This window comes from Oncorhynchus kisutch, linkage group LG24, assembly GCF_002021735.2.
Source record: "Oncorhynchus kisutch isolate 150728-3 linkage group LG24, Okis_V2, whole genome shotgun sequence".
Classification (NCBI taxonomy): Eukaryota; Metazoa; Chordata; class Actinopteri; order Salmoniformes; family Salmonidae; genus Oncorhynchus; species Oncorhynchus kisutch.
In genome coordinates this window covers 9,417,714-9,438,919 of record NC_034197.2, presented here as the reverse complement: position 1 = coordinate 9,438,919, position 21,206 = coordinate 9,417,714, and the positions used below count along the sequence as shown (strand labels likewise).

At 44.3% G+C, this 21,206-nt stretch overlaps 1 protein-coding gene across 2 annotated transcripts in view; it reads right to left on the bottom strand.

Moving 5' to 3' along the window:
• Positions 1–20,459, bottom strand: part of LOC109869292 (receptor tyrosine-protein kinase erbB-3) — a 41,721-nt gene extending 21,262 nt beyond the window's left edge. The window contains exons 1-5 of one of the 2 annotated variants that reach the window (XM_031804434.1): positions 20,010–20,459; positions 13,351–13,505; positions 13,001–13,187; positions 4,035–4,169; positions 3,523–3,585 (exon numbers count right to left, since the gene is read on the bottom strand). In XM_031804434.1, the coding sequence (XP_031660294.1) occupies positions 3,523–3,585; positions 4,035–4,169; positions 13,001–13,187; positions 13,351–13,505; positions 20,010–20,088 (619 nt within the window). In that variant the 5' untranslated portion in view covers positions 20,089–20,459. The remainder of the gene's footprint in view (positions 1–3,522; positions 3,586–4,034; positions 4,170–13,000; positions 13,188–13,350; positions 13,506–20,009) is intronic. The other variant, XM_031804433.1, reaches the window with a different exon arrangement.
• Between the last annotated feature and the right edge of the window lie 747 nt (positions 20,460–21,206).

The window sequence follows — 21,206 nt, the reverse complement described above, 5'->3', positions numbered from 1 at the left end:
GAGACCATTGAAAGACCATCCACAGACCATCCAGAGACAATCCACAGACCATTCAGAGACCATCCACAGACCATTCAGAGACCATCCAGAGACCATTCACAGACCATTCAAAGACCATTCAGAGACCATCCACAGACCATCCAGAGACCATTCAGAGACCATCCACAGACCATCCACAGACCACCCAGAGACCATTCAGAGACCATTCACAGACCATTCACAGACCATTAAGAGACCATTCAGAGACCATCCAGAGACAATCTACAGACCATTCACAGACCATCCATAGACCATCCAGAGACCATTCAGAGACCATCCACAAACCATCCAGAGACCATCCAGAGACCATTCAGAGACCATTCAGAGACCATTCAGAGACCATCCAGAGATCATCCAGAGACCATTCACAGACCATTCAAAGACCATTCAGAGATCATCCAAACACCATCCAGAGACCATCCAGAGACCATTCAGAGACCATCCAGGGACCATCCAGAGACCATTCACAGACCATCCAAAGACTATCCAGAGACCATTCAAAGACCATCCACAGACCCTCCAGAGACAATCCACAAACCATTCAGAGACCATTCAAAGACCATTCACAGACCCTCAGACAATCCACAAACCATTCAGAGACCATCCAGAGACCATTCAGAGACCATTCACAGACCATTCAGAGACCATTCAGAGACCATTCACAGACCATTCAGAGACCATCCAGAGACCATTGAAAGACCGTCCACAGACCATCCAGAGACAATCCACAGACCATTCAGAGACCATCCACAGACCATCCAGAGACCATTCACAGACCATTCAGAGACCATTCAAAGTCCATTCAGAGACCATCCACAGACCATTCAGAGACCATTCAAAGTCCATCCAGAGACCATTCAGAGACCATCCACAGACCATCCACAGACCATCCAGAGACCATTCAGAGACAGTTCACAGACCATTCACAGACCATTAAGAGACCATTCAGAGACCATCCAGAGACAATCTACAGACCATTCAGAGATCATCCACAGACCATCCAGAGACAATCCACAGACCATTCAGAGACCATCCACAGACCATTCAGAGACCATCCACAGACTATCCAGAGACCATTCAGAGACCATTCACAGACCATTCAGAGACCATTCACAGACCATTCAGAGACCATCCAGAGACCATTCAAAGACCATCCACAGACCATCCAGAGACAATCTACAGACCATTCAGAGACTACCCACAGACCATTCAGAGACCATCCACAGACCATTCAGAGACCATCCAAAGACTATCCAGAGACCATCCACAGTCCATCCAGAGACCATCCAGAGACCATTCACAGACCATTCACAGACCATCCAGGGACCATCCAGAGACCATTCAGAGACCATTCAGAGACCATCCAGAGACCATCCACAGACCATCCAGAGACCATCCACAGACCATCCAGAGACCATTCACAGACCATTCAGAGACCATCCACAGACCATCCAGAGACCATTCAGAGACCATCCACAGATCATCCAGAGACCATCCAGAGACCATTCAGAGACCATACACAGACCATCCACAGACCATTCAGAGACCATTCCAGGACCATTCAGAGACCATTCAGAGACCATCCAGAGACCATTCAGAGACCATTCACAGACCATTCAGCGACCATTCACAGACCATCCATAGACCACCCAGAGACCATTCAGAGACCATTCAGAGACCATTCACAGACCATTCAGCGACCATTCACAGACCATCCATAGACCATCCAGAGACCATTCAGAGACCATCCACAAACCATCCAGAGACCATTCAGAGACCATTCAGAGACCATCCAGAGACCATTCACAGACCATTCAAAGACCATCCAGAGACCATTCAGAGACCATTCACAGACCATCCAGAGACTATCCAGAGACCATTCAAAGACCATCCACAGACCCTCCAGAGACAATCCACAAACCATTCAGAGACCATTCAAAGACCATTCACAGACCCTCCAGACAATCCACAAACCATTCAGAGACCATCCAGAGACCATTCAGAGACCATTCACAGACCATTCAGAGACCATTCAGAGACCATTCACAGACCATTCATAGACCATTCAGAGACCATCCAGAGACCATTGAAAGACCATCCACAGACCATCCAGAGACAATCCACAGACCATTCAGAGACCATCCACAGACCATTCAGAGACCATCCACAGACCATTCAGAGACCATCCACAGACCATCCAGAGACCATTCACAGACCATTCAGAGACCATTCAAAGTCCATTCAGAGACCATCCAGAGACCATTCACAGACCATTCAAAGACCATTCAGAGACCATCCACAGACCATCCAGAGACCATTCAGAGACCATCCACAGACCATCCACAGACCACCCAGAGACCATTCAGAGACCATTCACAGACCATTCACAGACCATTAAGAGACCATTCAGAGACCATCCAGAGACAATCTACAGACCATTCACAGACCATTCAGAGACCATTCACAGACCATTCAGAGACCATTCAGAGACCAATCCAGAGACCATTCAAAGACCATCCACAGACCATCCAGAGACAATCTACAGACCATTCAGAGACCACCCACAGACCATTCAGAGACCACCCACAGACCATTCAGAGACCATCCAAAGACTATCCAGAGACCATCCACAGTCCATCCAGAGACCACCCAGAGACCATTCAGAGACCATACACAGACCATCCAGAGACCATTCAGAGACCATTCCCAGACCATTCAGAGACCATTCAGAGACTATCCAGAGACCATTCAGAGACCATTCACAGACCATTCAGCGACCATTCACAGACCATCCATAGACCACCCAGAGACCATTCAGAGACCATTCAAAGACCATTCACAGACCATTCAGAGACCATCCACAGACCTTTCAGAGACCATCCACAGACTATCCAGAGACCATTCAGAGACCATTCACAGACCATTCAGAGACCATTCAGAGACCATCCAGAGACCATTCAAAGACCATCCACAGACCATCCAGAGACAATCTACAGACCATTCAGAGACCACCCACAGACCATTCAGAGACCACCCACAGACCATTCAGAGACCATCCAAAGACTATCCAGAGACCATCCACAGTCCATCCAGAGACCATCCAGAGACCATTCACAGACCATTCACAGACCATCCAGGGACCATCCAGAGACCATTCAGAGACCATCCAGAGACCATCCACAGACCATCCAGAGACCATCCAGAGACCATTCAGAGACCATTCACAGACCATTCACAGACCATTAAGAGACCATTCAGAGACCATCCAGAGACAATCCACAGACCATCCAGAGACCATTCACAGACCATTCAGAGACCATCCACAGACCATCCATAGACCATCCAGAGACCGTTCAGAGACCATCCAGAGACCATTCAGAGACCATTCAGAGACCATTCAGAGACCATTCACAGACCATCCAGAGACCATCCAGAGACCATTCAGAGACCATTCAGAGGCAGAGCAGGCAGAGATCAACTTACAGATCTGGCAGTGCACTTCATCAGGCCCCCAGCAGTTCTCCCCACAGGAGGGGTGACAAGGCCCTACAGATAATGGAACATCATTACCAGTCAGATATAGCAGCCAATGGCTCACCCAGGAATAGCGGTCAAAGAGGTCAATGTTCATGCTCTAGCCAGAGTTCAGAATCTCAACCGAAATCCTGATCTTTTTTTTTATTTTCCAAATACATCAGATCAGGCTCTAATCAAATCAAAATCAAATCAAATGTTATTTGTCGCATGCACCGAATACAACAGGTGTAGTAGACCTTACTGGGGGGGGGGGGGGGGGGGGTCCATATAAATAGTCTGGGTGGCCATTTGATTAGTTGTTCAGCAGTCTTATGGCTTGGGGGTAGAAGCTGTGAAGGAGCCTTTTGGTCCTAGACTTGGCGTTCCGGTACCGCTTACCTTGTGGTACCAGAGAGAACAGTCTATGACTTGGGTCATAGCTCTAACTACTTGTCCTATTCTAATGGACAGACACTGACCTCTCTCGCCGTTCAGCTGGATGTCAATGGGAGCATTGGCCCTATCCCTGTCCCTCACAATATCATCCCAGTTCACCGAGGGACCATATCTCAGGAACCTGTTGTGGACGATCTGGACGCCTCCCTCCAGAATCTCTGTAGAGAGAGCGAGTAAGAGAGAGCAGGAGAGAAAGTGAGAGAGAGAGGGGGAGAGGGTGAGGGAGAGGGAGAGAAAGAAATCAGTTGGCAGGAATTCTACAGGGAGACAGTTCCAATTTGACTCTCCTTACATTAAACAATAACCCAGACTTGCTGGAGCATGTAGGAAGAACCTGCTCTTCTCTGGGAAGCTGGAGGGTTTGTGTAAGATGTTAGACACATGTACACAAGCACACAGATACAACTGAAGGTGAAACGCTGTGTCGTCGGTTATACTGGAAACTCTGCTTTCACAATATGGGTAGCGTCCCAAATGGTGAATGATTGCACTACTTTTGAACAGAACCTATGCTTTATAAAGGTAATTAGGTTTCCATTTGGGATACACACATAATCATTAATCAGGTCTTCACCACCAATCCTCCTTCACCCCCCCCCCCCCCCCACCCCCACCCCCTCGCCATGCTACACTACACATCTGTCTGCACACTAAGGGTGTGGTGTACTACAGTAACCCCAAGAGATTCCTAGCTACTGCCTCCCACACACTCGATACACCACATAGTGTCTTCTCAAGTATTCCACTATCCACATTGGTAAGAGCAAACACATTACACATATTACATTGTTTGTCCTCCTTGTCTGGACTCTATCCTCTTCTCTTCTGTTCTCTCTATCATTTCTCCTCCGTCCACCCTCTTTTGTTTTTCCTCATTTAATTGGTACTCTATTAGTTCTCTCTCTAAGATTGTGGACATGAAGCTAGGGTTAGGGTTGTGGTTGGGGCTAGGTTGAACCGGGATGTGGATATGAAGCTAGGGTTAGGGTTGTGGTTGGGGCTAGGGTTGAACCGGGATGTGGATATGAAGCTAGGGTTAGGGTTGTGGTTGGGGCTAGGGTTGAACCGGGATGTGGATATGAAGCTAGGGTTAGGGTTGTGGTTGGGGCTAGGGTTGAACCGGGATGTGGATATGAAGCTAGGGTTAGGGTTGGGGCTAGGGTTGAACCGGGATGTGGATATGAAGCTAGGGTTAGGGTTGTGGTTGGGGCTAGGGTTGAACCGGGATGTGGATATGAAGCTAGGGTTAGGGTTGTGGTTGGGGCTAGGGTTGAACCGGGATGTGGATATGAAGCTAGGGTTAGGGTTGTGGTTGGGGCTAGGGTTGAACCGGGATGTAGATATGAAGCTAGGGTTAGGGTTGTGGTTGGGGCTAGGGTTGAACCGGGATGTGGATATGAAGCTAGGGTTAGGGTTGTGGTTGGGGCTAGGGTTGAACCGGGATGTGGATATGAAGCTAGGGTTAGGGTTGTGGTCTGGTACATTGATCTGGTACTGGTACTTCCTGTATATAGCTCCACATTGATCTGGTACTGGTACTCCATGCATATAGCTCCACATTGATCTGGTACTGGTACTCCCTGCATATAGCTCCACATTGATCTGGTACTGGTACTTCCTGTATATAGCTCCACATTGATCTGGTACTGGTACTTCCTGTATATAGCTCCACATTGATCTGGTACAGGTACTCCCTGTATATAGCTCCACATTGATCTGGTACTGGAACTCCCTGCATATAGCTCCACATTGATCTGGTACTGGTACTCCCTGCATATAGCTCCACATTGATCTGGTACTGGTACTCCCTGCATATAGCTCCACATTGATCTGGTACTGGTACTTCCTGTATATAGCTCCACATTGATCTGGTACTGGTACTTCCTGTATATAGCTCCACATTGATCTGGTACTGGTACTCCCTGCATATAGATCCACATTGATCTGGTACTGGTACTCCCTGTATATTGCTCCACATTGATCTGGTACTGGTAATTCCTGTATATAGCTCCACATTGATCTGTTACTGGTACTTCCTGCATATAGCTCCACATTGATCTGGTACTGGTACTCCCTGTATATAGCTCCACATGAATCTGATACTGGTACTTCCTGTAAATAGCTCCACATTAATCTGGTACTGGTACTCCCTGCATATAGCTCCACATTGATCTGTTACTGGTACTCCCTGTATAGAGCTCCACATTGATCTGTTACTGGTAATCCCTACATATAGCTCCATATTGATCTGTCACTGGTACTTCCTGCATATAGCTCCACATTGATCTGTTACTGGTACTTCCTGTATATAGCTCCACATTGATATGTTACTGGTACTCCCTGTATATAGCTCCACATTGATCTGTTGCTGGTACTCCCTGTATATAGCTCCACATTTATCTGGTACTGGTACTCCCTGCATATAGCTCCACATTGATCTGGTACTGGTACTCCCTGCATATAGCTCCACATTGATCTGGTACTCCCTGTATATAGCTCCACATTGATCTGGTACTGGTAATTCCTGTATATATCTCCACATTGATCTGTTACTGGTACTTCCTGCATATAGCTCCACATTGATCTGGTACTGGTACTCCCTGTATATAGCTCCACGTGAATCTGATACTGGTACTTCCTGTATATAGCTCCACATTGATCTGGTACTGGTACTCCCTGCATATAGTTCCACATTGATCTGTTACTGGTACTCCCTGTATATAGCTCCACATTTATCTGGTACTGGTACTCCCTGCATTTGCTCCACATTGATCTGGTACTGGTACTCCCTGCATATAGCTCCACATTGATCTGGTACTGGTACTCCCTGCATTTAGCTCCACATTGAACTGGTACTGGTACTCCCTGTATATAGCTCCACATTGATCTGGTACTGGTACTCCCTGCATATAGCTCCACATTGATCTGGTGCTTGTACTTCCTGTATATAGCTCCACATTGATCTGGTACTGGTACTTCCTGTATATAGCTCCACATTGATCTGTTACTGGTACTCCCTGTATACAGCTCCACATTGATCTGGTACTGGTAATTCCTGTATATAGCTCCACATTGATCTGTTACTGGTACTTCCTGCATATAGCTCCACATTGATCTGGTACTGGTACTCCCTGTATATAGCTCCACATTGATCTGGTACTAGTACTCCCTGTATATAGCTCCACATTAATCTGGTACGGGTACTCCCTGTATATAGCTCCACATTGATCTGGTACTAGTACTCCCTGTATATAGCTCCACATTGATCTGGTACTGGTACTTCCTGTATATAGCTCCACATTGATCTGTTACTGGTACTCCCTGTATATAGCTCCACATTGATCTGTTTATGGTACTTCCTGCATAGAGCTCCACATTGATCTGTTACTGGTACTCCCTGTATATAGCTCCACATTGATCTGTTTATGGTACTTCCTGCATATAGCTCCACATTGATATGTTACTGGTACTCCCTGTATATAGATCCACATTGATCTGTTACTGGTAATCCCTATATATAGCTCCATATTCATCTGTCACTGGTACTTCCTGCATATAGCTCCACATTGATCTGTTACTGGTACTTCCTGTATATAGCTCTACATTGATCTGGTACTGGTACTCCCTGTATATAGCTCCATATTGATCTGGTACTGGTACTCCCTGCATATAGCTCCTCATTGATCTGATACTGGTACTTCCTGTATATAGCTCCACATTGATCTGGTACTGGTACTCCCTGTATATAGCTCCATATTGATCTGGTACTGGTACTCCCTGTATATAGCTCCACATTGATCTGTTACTGGTACTTCCTATGTATAGCTCCATATTGATCTGGTACTGGTATTTACTGTATATAGCTCCATATTGATCTGGTACTGGTATTTACTGTATATAGCTCCATATTGATCTGGTACTGGTACTCCCTGTATATAGCTCCACATTGATCTGTTACTGGTACTTCCTGTATATAGCTCCACATTGATCTGTTGCTGATACCTGTATATATCTCCACATTGATCTGTTACTGGTACTTCCTGTATATAGCTCCACATTGATCTGTTACTGGTACTCCCTGTATATAGCTCCACATTGATCTGTTGCTGGTACTCCCTGTATATAGCTCCACATCGATCTGTTACTGGTACTCCCTGTATATAGCTCCACATCGATCTGTTACTGGTACTGCCTGTATATAGCTCCACGTTGATCTGTTACTGGTACTCCCTGTATATAGCTCCACATTGATCTGTTGCGGGTACTCCCTGTATATAGCTCCACATTGATCTGTTGCTGGTACTCCCTGTATATATCTCCACATTGATCTGTTGCTGGTACTCCCTGTATATAGCTCCACATTGATCTGTTACTGGTACTCCCTGTATATAGCTCCACATTGATCTGTTACTGGTACTGCCTGTATATAGCTCCACATTGATCTGTTACTGGTACTCCCTGTATATAGCTCCACATTGATCTGTTGCTGGTACTCCCTGTATATAGCTCCACATTGATCTGTTGCTGGTACTCCCTGTATATATCTCCACATTGATCTGTTACTGGTACTCCCTGTATATATCTCCACATTGATCTGTTGCTGGTACTCCCTGTATATAGCTCCACATTGATCTGTTGCTGGTACTCCCTGTATATAGCTCCACATTGATCTGTTGCTGGTACTCCCTGTATATAGCTCCACATTGATCTGTTGCTGGTACTCCCTGTATATAGCTCCACATTGATCTGTTACTGGTACTCCCTGTATATAGCTCCACATTGATCTGTTGCTGGTACTCCCTGTATATAGCTCCACATTGATCTGTTGCTGGTACTCCCTGTATATAGCTCCACATTGATCTGTTGCTGGTACTCCCTGTATATATCTCCACATTGATATGGTACTGGTACTCCCTGCATATAGCTCCACATTGATCTGATACTGGTACTTCCTGTATATAGCTCCACGTTGATCTGGTACTGGTACTCCCTGTATATATCTCCACATTGATCTGTTACTGGTACTTCCTGTATATAGCTCCACATTGATATGTTACTGGTACTCCCTGTATATAGCTCCACATTGATCTGTTGCTGGTACTCCCTGTATATAGCTCCACATTGATCTGTTACTGGTACTCCCTGTATATAGCTCCACATTGATCTGTTACTGGTACTTCCTGTATATAGCTCCACATTTATCTGGTACTGGTACTCCCTGCATATAGCTCCACATTGATCTGGTACTGGTACTCCCTGCATATAGCTCCACATTGATCTGGTACTCCCTGTATATAGCTCCACATTGATCTGGTACTGGTAATTCCTGTATATATCTCCACATTGATCTGTTACTGGTACTTCCTGCATATAGCTCCACATTGATCTGGTACTGGTACTCCCTGTATATAGCTCCACGTGAATCTGATACTGGTACTTCCTGTATATAGCTCCACATTGATCTGGTACTGGTACTCCCTGCATATAGTTCCACATTGATCTGTTACTGGTACTCCCTGTATATAGCTCCACATTGATCTGTTGCTGGTACTCCCTGTATATAGCTCCACATTGATCTGTTGCTGGTACTCCCTGTATATATCTCCACATTGATCTGTTACTGGTACTCCCTGTATATATCTCCACATTGATCTGTTGCTGGTACTCCCTGTATATAGCTCCACATTGATCTGTTGCTGGTACTCCCTGTATATAGCTCCACATTGATCTGTTGCTGGTACTCCCTGTATATAGCTCCACATTGATCTGTTGCTGGTACTCCCTGTATATAGCTCCACATTGATCTGTTACTGGTACTCCCTGTATATAGCTCCACATTGATCTGTTGCTGGTACTCCCTGTATATAGCTCCACATTGATCTGTTGCTGGTACTCCCTGTATATAGCTCCACATTGATCTGTTGCTGGTACTCCCTGTATATATCTCCACATTGATATGGTACTGGTACTCCCTGCATATAGCTCCACATTGATCTGATACTGGTACTTCCTGTATATAGCTCCACGTTGATCTGGTACTGGTACTCCCTGTATATATCTCCACATTGATCTGTTACTGGTACTTCCTGTATATAGCTCCACATTGATATGTTACTGGTACTCCCTGTATATAGCTCCACATTGATCTGTTGCTGGTACTCCCTGTATATAGCTCCACATTGATCTGTTACTGGTACTCCCTGTATATAGCTCCACATTGATCTGTTACTGGTACTTCCTGTATATAGCTCCACATTTATCTGGTACTGGTACTCCCTGCATATAGCTCCACATTGATCTGGTACTGGTACTCCCTGCATATAGCTCCACATTGATCTGGTACTCCCTGTATATAGCTCCACATTGATCTGGTACTGGTAATTCCTGTATATATCTCCACATTGATCTGTTACTGGTACTTCCTGCATATAGCTCCACATTGATCTGGTACTGGTACTCCCTGTATATAGCTCCACGTGAATCTGATACTGGTACTTCCTGTATATAGCTCCACATTGATCTGGTACTGGTACTCCCTGCATATAGTTCCACATTGATCTGTTACTGGTACTCCCTGTATATAGCTCCACATTTATCTGGTACTGGTACTCCCTGCATTTGCTCCACATTGATCTGGTACTGGTACTCCCTGCATATAGCTCCACATTGATCTGGTACTGGTACTCCCTGTATATAGCTCCACATTTATCTGGTACTGGTACTCCCTGCATTTGCTCCACATTGATCTGGTACTGGTACTCCCTGCATATAGCTCCACATTGATCTGGTACTGGTACTCCCTGCATTTAGCTCCACATTGAACTGGTACTGGTACTCCCTGGAAATAGCTCCACATTGATCTGGTACTGGTACTCCCTGCATATAGCTCCACATTGATCTGGTGCTGGTACTTCCTGTATATAGCTCCACATTGATCTGGTACTGGTACTTCCTGTATATAGCTCCACATTGATCTGTTACTGGTACTTCCTGCATATAGCTCCACATTGATCTGGTACTGGTACTCCCTGTATATAGCTCCACATTGATCTGGTACTAGTACTCCCTGTATATAGCTCCACATTGATCTGGTACGGGTACTCCCTGTATATAGCTCCACATTGATCTGGTACTAGTACTCCCTGTATATAGCTCCACATTGATCTGGTACTGGTACTTCCTGTATATAGCTCCACATTGATCTGTTACTGGTACTCCCTGTATATAGCTCCACGTTGATCTGTTTATGGTACTTCCTGCATAGAGCTCCACATTGATCTGTTACTGGTACTCCCTGTATATAGCTCCACATTGATCTGTTTATGGTACTTCCTGCATATAGCTCCACATTGATATGTTACTGGTACTCCCTGTATATAGATCCACATTGATCTGTTACTGGTAATCCCTATATATAGCTCCATATTCATCTGTCACTGGTACTTCCTGCATATAGCTCCACATTGATCTGTTACTGGTACTTCCTGTATATAGCTCTACATTGATCTGATACTGGTACTTCCTGTATATAGCTCCATATTGATCTGGTACTGGTACTCCCTGTATATAGCTCCATATTGATCTGGTACTGGTACTCCTTGTATATAGCTCCATATTGATCTGGTACCGGTACTCCCTGTATATAGCTCCACATTGATCTGTTACTGGTACTTCCTATGTATAGCTCCATATTGATCTGGTACTGGTATTTCCTGTATATAGCTCCATATTGATCTGGTACTGGTACTCCCTGTATATAGCTCCACATTGATCTGTTACTGGTACTTCCTGTATATAGCTCCACATTGATCTGTTGCTGATACCTGTATATATCTCCGCATTGATCTGTTACTGGTACTTCCTGTATATAGCTCCACATTGATCTGGTACTGGTACTCCCTGTATATAGCTCCACATTGATCTGTTGCTGGTACTCCCTGTATATAGCTCCACATTGATCTGTTACTGGTACTCCCTGTATATAGCTCCACATTGATCTGTTGCTGGTACTCCCTGTATATAGCTCCACATTGATCTGTTACTGGTACTCCCTGTATATAGCTCCACATTGATCTGTTACTGGTACTGCCTGTATATAGTTCCACATTGATCTGTTACTGGTACTCCCTGTATATAGCTCCACATTGATCTGTTGCTGGTACTCCCTGTATATAGCTCCACATTGATCTGTTGCTGGTACTCCCTGTATATATCTCCACATTGATCTGTTACTGGTACTCCCTGTATATATCTCCACATTGATCTGTTGCTGGTACTCCCTGTATATAGCTCCACATTGATCTGTTGCTGGTACTCCCTGTATATAGCTCCACATTGATCTGTTGCTGGTACTCCCTGTATATAGCTCCACATTGATCTGTTGCTGGTACTCCCTGTATATAGCTCCACATTGATCTGTTGCTGGTACTCCCTGTATATAGCTCCACATTGATCTGTTACTGGTACTCCCTGTATATAGCTCCACATTGATCTGTTGCTGGTACTCCCTGTATATATCTCCACATTGATCTGTTGCTGGTACTCCCTGTATATAGCTCCACATTGATCTGTTGCTGGTACTCCCTGTATATAGCTCCATTCTTGTGTATTTTATTTTATTCTTCTTCTCTTAGTTACTATTTATTTTTAATCATTCTTTTTTTATTTTTACTTAGCATTGTTAGGAAAGGTTCGTAGGCAAGCATTTCACTATAAAGTCTACACCAGCTGTATTTAGTGCATGTGATAAATAACGTTTGATTTCATTTGATTTGTATCCTACTTGAAATCCTTGTCCTCTTTGGACCCATATGGTACTGGAGCTTCACTCTGCCTGTCTCTCTCTTTGACCCAGGGTAGCACCGGTTCAGTTGATCCACTATCCCTCCTTCTCACCTCCACTCTTTCCTTCTGTACTCTCCATCTCTCATCTTCCTCTACCCACTCCCTCCTGCTCTCCTCCACCCCTTCCTCCCTCTCCTCTCCTCACCGGTGAGGTGTGTGAGTCCCAGGTGCTGCAGTCCATTGGAGCCCTGCTTGGGGTAGTTGAGGAACACAGAGAGGGCGAAGCCCCGGTCGTACAGGCTGTTACCACGGATCACCCGCAGCTGTTCCAGAGGCAGCCGTCTGAAGTGGTTCATGGCGATTAGGATGTAGCCCGTTACCTCTCTGATGGTCTGGAGGGACAGGAGTTAGAATAAGGTTAGAGACAGTCACATTAACAGATTACCTCGATTACCAGCGGAGGCCTCATGGACATGTCTCATGGACTAGAAGAAGAAGAAGATGACAACAACAAAAACAAGAACAGAGAATAGAACAAAATGGCTGCTCTCTCACCCCTAGGAAGGAGAAGTCCCAGTCAGCCTCTATCTGAGTGATCTCCAGGTTACCCATAATAATCTCGCAGCCTGTGTAGCGGTCCTTGATCAGGTTGTACTGGTTCTCCTGAGATCCTGTGGAGCTCAGCCCATTCTGGGTACCAGGACACACCACTGAGGAAACACACACAGGGAAGAAGGGGCATCAGACGACAGACGGTTTGTTGTCAGAGTTGTTCATATAAGGAATCGGTCAAATTCCATAGCACTTTTCTTTTCTATGTCACAATGTGCTCAGACTTAGTGTACCTGGACATTTGGATTCATCACGTTGATGAGGGATCTATAATTGTGATGAATAATATATTGACACTTTGTCTGATGTTTTTGTGCATTGATATGTCTGAAACGTGTCTGTAGCTGTGTTTGATGTTAGATCTGTTGATAAGTCTGAAACGTGTCTGTAGCAGTGTCTGTAGCTGTGTTTGATGTTACATCTGTCGATATGTCTGAAACGTGTCTGTAGCAGTGTCTGTAGCTGTGTTTGATGTTAGATCTGTTGATAAGTCTGAAACGTGTCTGTAGCAGTGTCTGTAGCTGTGTTTGATGTACATCTGTCGATATGTCTGAAACGTGTCTGTAGCAGTGTCTGTAGCTGTGTTTGATGTTAGATCTGTTTATATAGTGGGGAGAACAAGTATTTGATACACTTCCGATTTTGCAGGTTTTCCCTACTTACAAAGCATGTAGAGGTCTGTCATTTTTATCGTAGGTAAACTTCAACTGTGAGAGACGGAATCTAATAACAAAAATCCAGAAAATCACATTGTATGATTTGTAAGTAATTAATTAGCATTTTATTGCATGACATAAGTATTTGATACATCAGAAAAGCAGAACTTAATATTTGGTACAGAAACCTTTGTTTGCAATTACAGAGATCATACGTTTCCTGTAGTTCTTGACCAGGTTTGCACACACTGCAGCAGGGATTTTGGCCCACTCCTCCATACAGACCTTCTCCAGATTCTTCAGGTTTCGGGGCTGTCGCTGGGCAATATGGACTTTCAGCTCCCTCCAAAGATTTTCTATTGGGTTCAGGTCTGGAGACTGGCTAGGCCACTCCAGGACCTTGAGATGCTTCTCACGGAGCCACTCCTTAGTTGCCCTGGCTGTGTGTTTCGGGTCGTTGTTATGCTGGAAGATGCTCTTACTGAGGGAAGGAGGTTGTTGGCCAAGATCTCGCGATATATAGCCCCATCCATCCTCCCCTCAATACGGTGCAGTCGTCCTGTCCCCTTTGCAGAAAAGCATCCCCAAAGAATGATGTTTCCACCTCCATGCTTCACGGTTGGGATGGTGTTCTTGGGGTTGTACTCATCCTTCTTCTTCCTCCAAATACGGCGAATGGAGTTTAGACAAAGAAGCTCTATTTTGGTCTCATCAGACCACATGACCTTCTCCCATACCTCCTCTGGATCATCCAGATGGTCAGTGGCAAACTTCAGATGGGCCTGGACATGCGCTGGCTTGAGCAGGGGGACCTTGCGTGCGCTGCAGGATTTTAATCCATGACGGCATAGTGTGTTACTAATGGTTTCTTTGAGACTGTGGTCCCAGCTCTCTTCAAGTCATTGACCAGGTCCTGCCATGTAGTTCTGGGCTGATCCCTCACCTTCCTCATGATCATTGATGCCCCACGAAGTGAGATCTTGCATGGAGCCCCAGACCGAGGGTGATTGACCGTCTTCCATTTTCTAATAATTGCGCCAACAGTTGTTGCCTTCTCACCAAGTTGCTTGCCTATTGTCCTGTAGCCTATCCCAGCCTTGTGCAGGTCTACAATTCTCCCTGATGTCTTTACACAGCTCTCTGATCTTGGCCATTGTGGAGAGGTTGGAGTCTGCTTGATTGAGTGTGTGGACAGGTGTCTTTTATACAGGTAACGAGTTCAAACAGGTGCAGTTAATACAGGTAATGAGTGGAGAACAGGAGGGCTTCTTAAATAAAAACTAACAGGTCTGTGAGAGCCAGAATTCTTACTGGTTGGTAGGTGATCAAATTCTTATGTCATGCAATAAAATGGAAATTAATTGCTTAAAGATCATACAATGTGATTTTCTGGATTTTTGTTTTAGATTCCGTCTCTCACAGTTGAAGTGTACCTATGATAAAAATTACAGACCTCTACATGCTTTGTAAGGAGGCAAACTTGCAAAATCGGCAGTGTATCAAATACTTGTTCTCCCCACTGTATGTCTGAAACATGTCTGTAGCAGTGTATGTAGCTGTGTTTGATGTTATATCTGTTGATATGTCTGAAACCTGTCTGTAGCAGTGTATGTAGCTGTGTTTGATGTTAGATCTGTTGATATGTCTGAAATGCGTCTATAGCAGTGTCTGTAGCTGTGTTTGAGTTTATGTCTGTTGATATGTCTGAAACATGTCTGTAGCAGTGTCTGTAGCTGTGTTATCTGTTGATATGTCTGAAACGTGTCTGTAGCTGTGTTTGATGTTAAATCTGTTGATATGTCTGAAACGTGTCTGGAGCAGTGTTTGATGTTATATCGGTTGATATGACTGAAACGTGTCTGGAGCAGTGTTTGATGTTAAATCTGTTGATATGTCTGAAACGTGTCTGGAGCAGTGTTTGATGTTATATCTGTTGATATGTCTGAAACGTGTCTGGAGCAGTGTTTGATGTTATATCTGTTGATATGTCTGAAACGTGTCTGGAGCAGTGTTTGATGTTATATCTGTTGATATGTCTGAAACGTGTCTGTAGCTGTGTTTGATGTTAAATCTGTTGATATGTCTGAAACGTGTCTGTAGCTGTGTTTGATGTTATATCTGTTGATATGTCTGAAACGTGTCTGGAGCAGTGTTTGATGTTATATCTGTTGATATGTCTGAAACGTGTCTGGAGCAGTGTTTGATGTTATATCTGTTGATATGTCTGAAACGTGTCTGGAGCAGTGTTTGATGTTATAGCTGTTGATATGTCTGAAACGTGTCTGTAGCAGTGTTTGATGTTATATCGGTTGATATGACTGAAACGTGTCTGGAGCAGTGTTTGATGTTATATCTGTTGATATGTCTGAAACGTGTCTGGAGCAGTGTTTGATGTTATAGCTGTTGAAATGTCTGAAACCTGTCTGGAGCAGTGTTTGAAGCAGTGCAGGCCATAACCCCTCTACATGTAGTGGACCAGGCCTCAGGCTGATAGAGGGTGGATGGGGCGGAACATGGTCTTGCCAGACAAAGAATAGCATTGTAAAGGTCTGAGCTATAAATGTGAACAGTGTGTCCCAGTCAGACTCCAAATAAGAGTGATGAGTGATACAGTGACAGATAGTACTTCTGTGTGTGTGTGTGTGTGTGTGTGTGTGTGTGTGTGTGTGTGTGTGTGTGTGTGTGTGTGTGTGTGTGTGTGTGTGTGTGTGTGTGTGTGTGCGATAGAGGACCCACAGTGCTGAGATCATGGTAATGGGACAAAAGGCCATGTGTGAGAGGAGAGCTCCAGTCTGGTCAAAGGAGGGGAGATAGAGAGGCAGGAAGGAGACATGGAGACCATCTCTTATTTGCCACTTATAACAGTCACATTCACAGATATTGTGCAGTGTAAGCTCTGCACATTCACCGTAACATCTCTCTATGTTGTGCAGACACATTCATGGTGGCTATGCATATGCTGAATGTGCAGGGAAGGCTCCTCCAATCGAAACAGCATCGAAACACACAACACCGTATTGGCACATTCTATCAGATTTTGGCTACATTGTGCATCTGCATATACGCAATAGCTGAGAAGGATATCCTTCCCCCAAAAGGTTGACAATCCACAGGAGACAAAGTAAATCTACTATACAGTACTGTCATCTAAATCTATTCCATAGCTATTCAACCCGAGCAGCTGCATGCGTGACTGGACACAATGAAATGAAACTGTTCTTCGTTATTAATACATTAGTCATTACCTTCAACTGTCTCAACTGTGTTGGCAGCTGTAGCTCACAATTGAATGGGAACACCTTATCACTACATCTGAACTTCAGCTTCTCGGGTGCTCTTCTTATCAGTGACTTGTGAATGATATCAGAGGATGACTAATACATGGAGAGCTGAAAGTTGACAAGGATGGCTCTTAAAATGTTGAGAAGTCTCGGAGGCGTGCGCACTCGCATGGAAGGACGCATGCATGCGCACGTACGTACATAGGCGCGTACTTACGCACACACACACACATCCTATGGGTAATCCATATCTTTGTACACTCACTCATTCACACATAGTCCTGAGCAAATATTTTCCCAGAAGAGGAGTGGAGTTAGAAAGGACAACACAAAGCACCTAATCCAGCCACAGCACACACTGATTCGGGCTCAAAGGGCAGTTTTAGCCCTCTGCAAACACATAGATGGGAGTGTGGACTGGACAGAAAAAAAAAGAGAGAGTGAGGAAAAATCCATCAGGAAGTAAAATATAGACGGATGCACACAAGCACATATTCCTATTTTGCTGAAAGCATGGAAGCATGAAACGATCTCTTATCTACCAGAGCATTGGGATGTTGCATTAATAACTACTCAATTCCAACATGAACGGCAAAATACACAAACTACAACCAACTATTGTATACACCCAACTCAGCGCTCCTCACTGGTAAACAACCGCCAACAGTCACTCAAAGCAACAAGTGTCATCAATTTGAATGAGCCAATTGACCTCCAGTGTCCTTTACAACAGGGGCAATAGACTCTCAGTCACTTGTGTCCCCTGGCACTGGATATCAGCTCTGTGTGTGTGGCACATTGCCAGCACTGGCTAAATGGCTGACATATTACTGCAATCAGAAAGGCTTATTACAGTGTGGTAATGTAGTGTAGCAAAAGTTCCCTCCTCTGAGAAGAACAGAGCAGCTATCTGATCTCTAAAATAGAGGGAAGGGGGGGTGAGAGAGATAGGGGAGAGACCGGAGATTGATAGAGAGCGAGAGAGCGAGAGAGAGAGACAGAGAGCTGGAGCGAGAGAGACAGAGAGAGAAAGACAGAGAGAGCGATATAAAGAGAGAGGGAGAGAGAGAGAGAGAGAGAGAGAGAGAGAGAGAACAAGAACGGGAGAGTGAGAATGAAGAAAGAAAGATGAAGAAAGAGAGAAGGATATAGAAGGTTTTGGTTAATGACTGAAACGGTCAACTGAACACCCCCCAGGAGGTGCTTAATGAGGCATATACAGAGTCAACCTTGTTATAGTCTACGCACAACAGGACATTGTCTACCTTTATTGAGTCGACATGTTCTCGTCCCACAAAACATCCCATGAGTTGCATGAAACCAACCAGGGGTTTCCCACTTTCAAGTGGATGAAACAGCACCGAAAACACTTTGGTGTATCATCACCTGAGTCCACCGCAACAACCTGACAAAAGCCTTGACTGATACTTGTTCTAGAGTTGGAGATGCTGACCTGTCACTGTCAGGGCCACAGGTACTTGTGCTGTGTTCTGCTCTGCTCTACTGTTCTGCTCTACTGTGACTCAAGAGGGCAAACAGGTGATTCATCTACAGTCACCAAGACCAGGAGATAGACCGACACATCCCCTCATGTGAAACGGGGAAAAGAACAGTAAACAGTGTATCAGTGTTTTGTTACTTGGGATGTTTTATGTTTTTGTGTGCGCCCCAGGAAGAATAGCTGCTGCTATTGGGGATCCGAATAAACCAAACCAAACATTGGGAACAGGAATGTAACCTCTTGAGAAATAGACTTGTGTGTGTGTGTGTGTGTGTGTGTGTGTGTGTGTGTGTGTGTGGTTTGGTTTTACTATCCTTGTGGGTACCAGAAGTCTAGGATAGTAAAACAAGGAACATTTGGACCAGTGGGGACATTTTGCCGCTCCCCACAAGGAAAATGGCTATTTTAGGCTTAGCGGTTAGGTTTAGGGTTAGGCTTAGGGGTTAGGTTTAGGGTTAGGCTTAGGGGTTAGGTTTAGGGTTAGGCTTAGGGGTTAGGTTTAGGGTTAGGGTTACAACTAGGGTTAGGGTTAGGAGTTAGGTTTAGGGTTAGGCTTAGGGGTTAGGTTTAGGGTTAGGGTTACAACTAGGGTTAGGGTTAGGGGTTAGGGTTAGGGTTACAACTAGGGTTAGGCTTAGGGGTTAGGGTTAGGGTTACAACTAGGGTTAGGAGTTAGGTTTAGGGTTAGGGTTAGGTTTAGGGGTTAGGTTTAGGGTTACAACTAGGGTTAGGGTTAGGAGTTAGGTTTAGTTTTAAGGTTAAGGTTAGTGTTAGGTTAAAGGTTAAGAGTTCAGGTTTAGGGTTAGGCTTAGGGTTTAGGTTTAGGGTTAGGGTTACAACTAGGGTTAGGGTTAGGAGTTAGGTTTAGTTTTAAGGTTAAGGTTAGTGTTAGGTTAAAGGTTAAGAGTTCAGGTTTAGGGGTAGGGGTTATGGAAAATATGATTTTGAATGGGAATCAAGGATAGTAAAACAAACATGTGTGTGTGATACATTCTCATGAAAATGATCAAAACAATTCAAGAATGCTTGATTAAAAGAGTATGAACAGCCTATACACACTGAATTGATTTCCTGGTTTACAACTCTATATGCAAAGTATATGCTCTATATATTTTTTGGCTATTTGATTTAGTGACACATATCACCATTCATAAAATCACCTACCTTCCTGTGTTTGAGACGACGTGTGCTGTAGACATGATATAAATAAAACACACAGAACGGACACCTGCCAACAGTCCATGTTTAGGTCCAAACCAGTCCAATAATAACCATGTCCAGGTCGAGCAGGTCGGTTTAATCCCCAAGATGTCCTCGATTTGTTAATGAGACGTTCGTTTTTAAAGGCAATAAAGATCAGCAAATTATGGCTTCAAGATAGATTTTCAGAAGACTCCAAGTCCACTTTCAGTTGATGATATAGGTCCAGGTTTCAGTATCACGGTGACTTCAGCTTTCACTGGGATACGTAGCCTAAAGTTAATTTACAATGTTGCAATATCTTGAAACAACAACAAAAAACATAAACGATTTTGATTTCTTTTTTTTTTATGCAATTCTGAGATGGTCCGTCAATTTCGGAGTTTGGCAAACGTGAACTAGTTTTTTTTACGCTCAGCTCTCACTCCCTAGCCGTGATCCACACCAGACAGCTCACTTGATTGGCCAGATCAGTTTGTTTTACCGCTCGGAGGTCGTTCCTTCTGAGCGCTGAGAAAATCAATTTCATGTGGCTACTGTAAAACATTACCAGAATATTTGCAACGAATAAAAGGTCAAGGATTCATCTGATATACAATTATATGAAAACAACCATATCTAGACAAATGTGTAAGTCATATCACAGTAAATAAGCTTATTTTCGTATTGGAATAAACCAGTTGATGGATCCGTTTTTTAATCTGGTTATTGCTTGGGAGAATCCTGTCGTTAAAATTATTAGGCTTACACAGACATTCAGTTACTCAAATGGATGAGAATAATAACAAGTGTAGGCTAATAACAACCTACTTGCTTATCCATGAAAATACATCTTAAGAAAAGCTTAGCATGCTTCCCGAAACTATATAAGAACTGTATTTAGCATAATCCTAAACGTGGGTATTTCTGTTCCATGTAGAGTATTTGGGATGGGACCAGTGTTACTTTCATTCAGTGTCAGGGTTAGGGTCTGAGAGGCTGTGCTGTCTCTATGCAGTGAAGGGCAGTATTGTTCTCCAGCCCTGTCAACTGGTTAATCAGTGCTGCTTTGATACGTATGGAGTAGCCTGTCACAATGGCATCATTGTCAAATGGTCAAGTGACATCTGATCCCAAACCCAGAACATAGAATCTATGCTACAGAAGGGAACACAGAACACA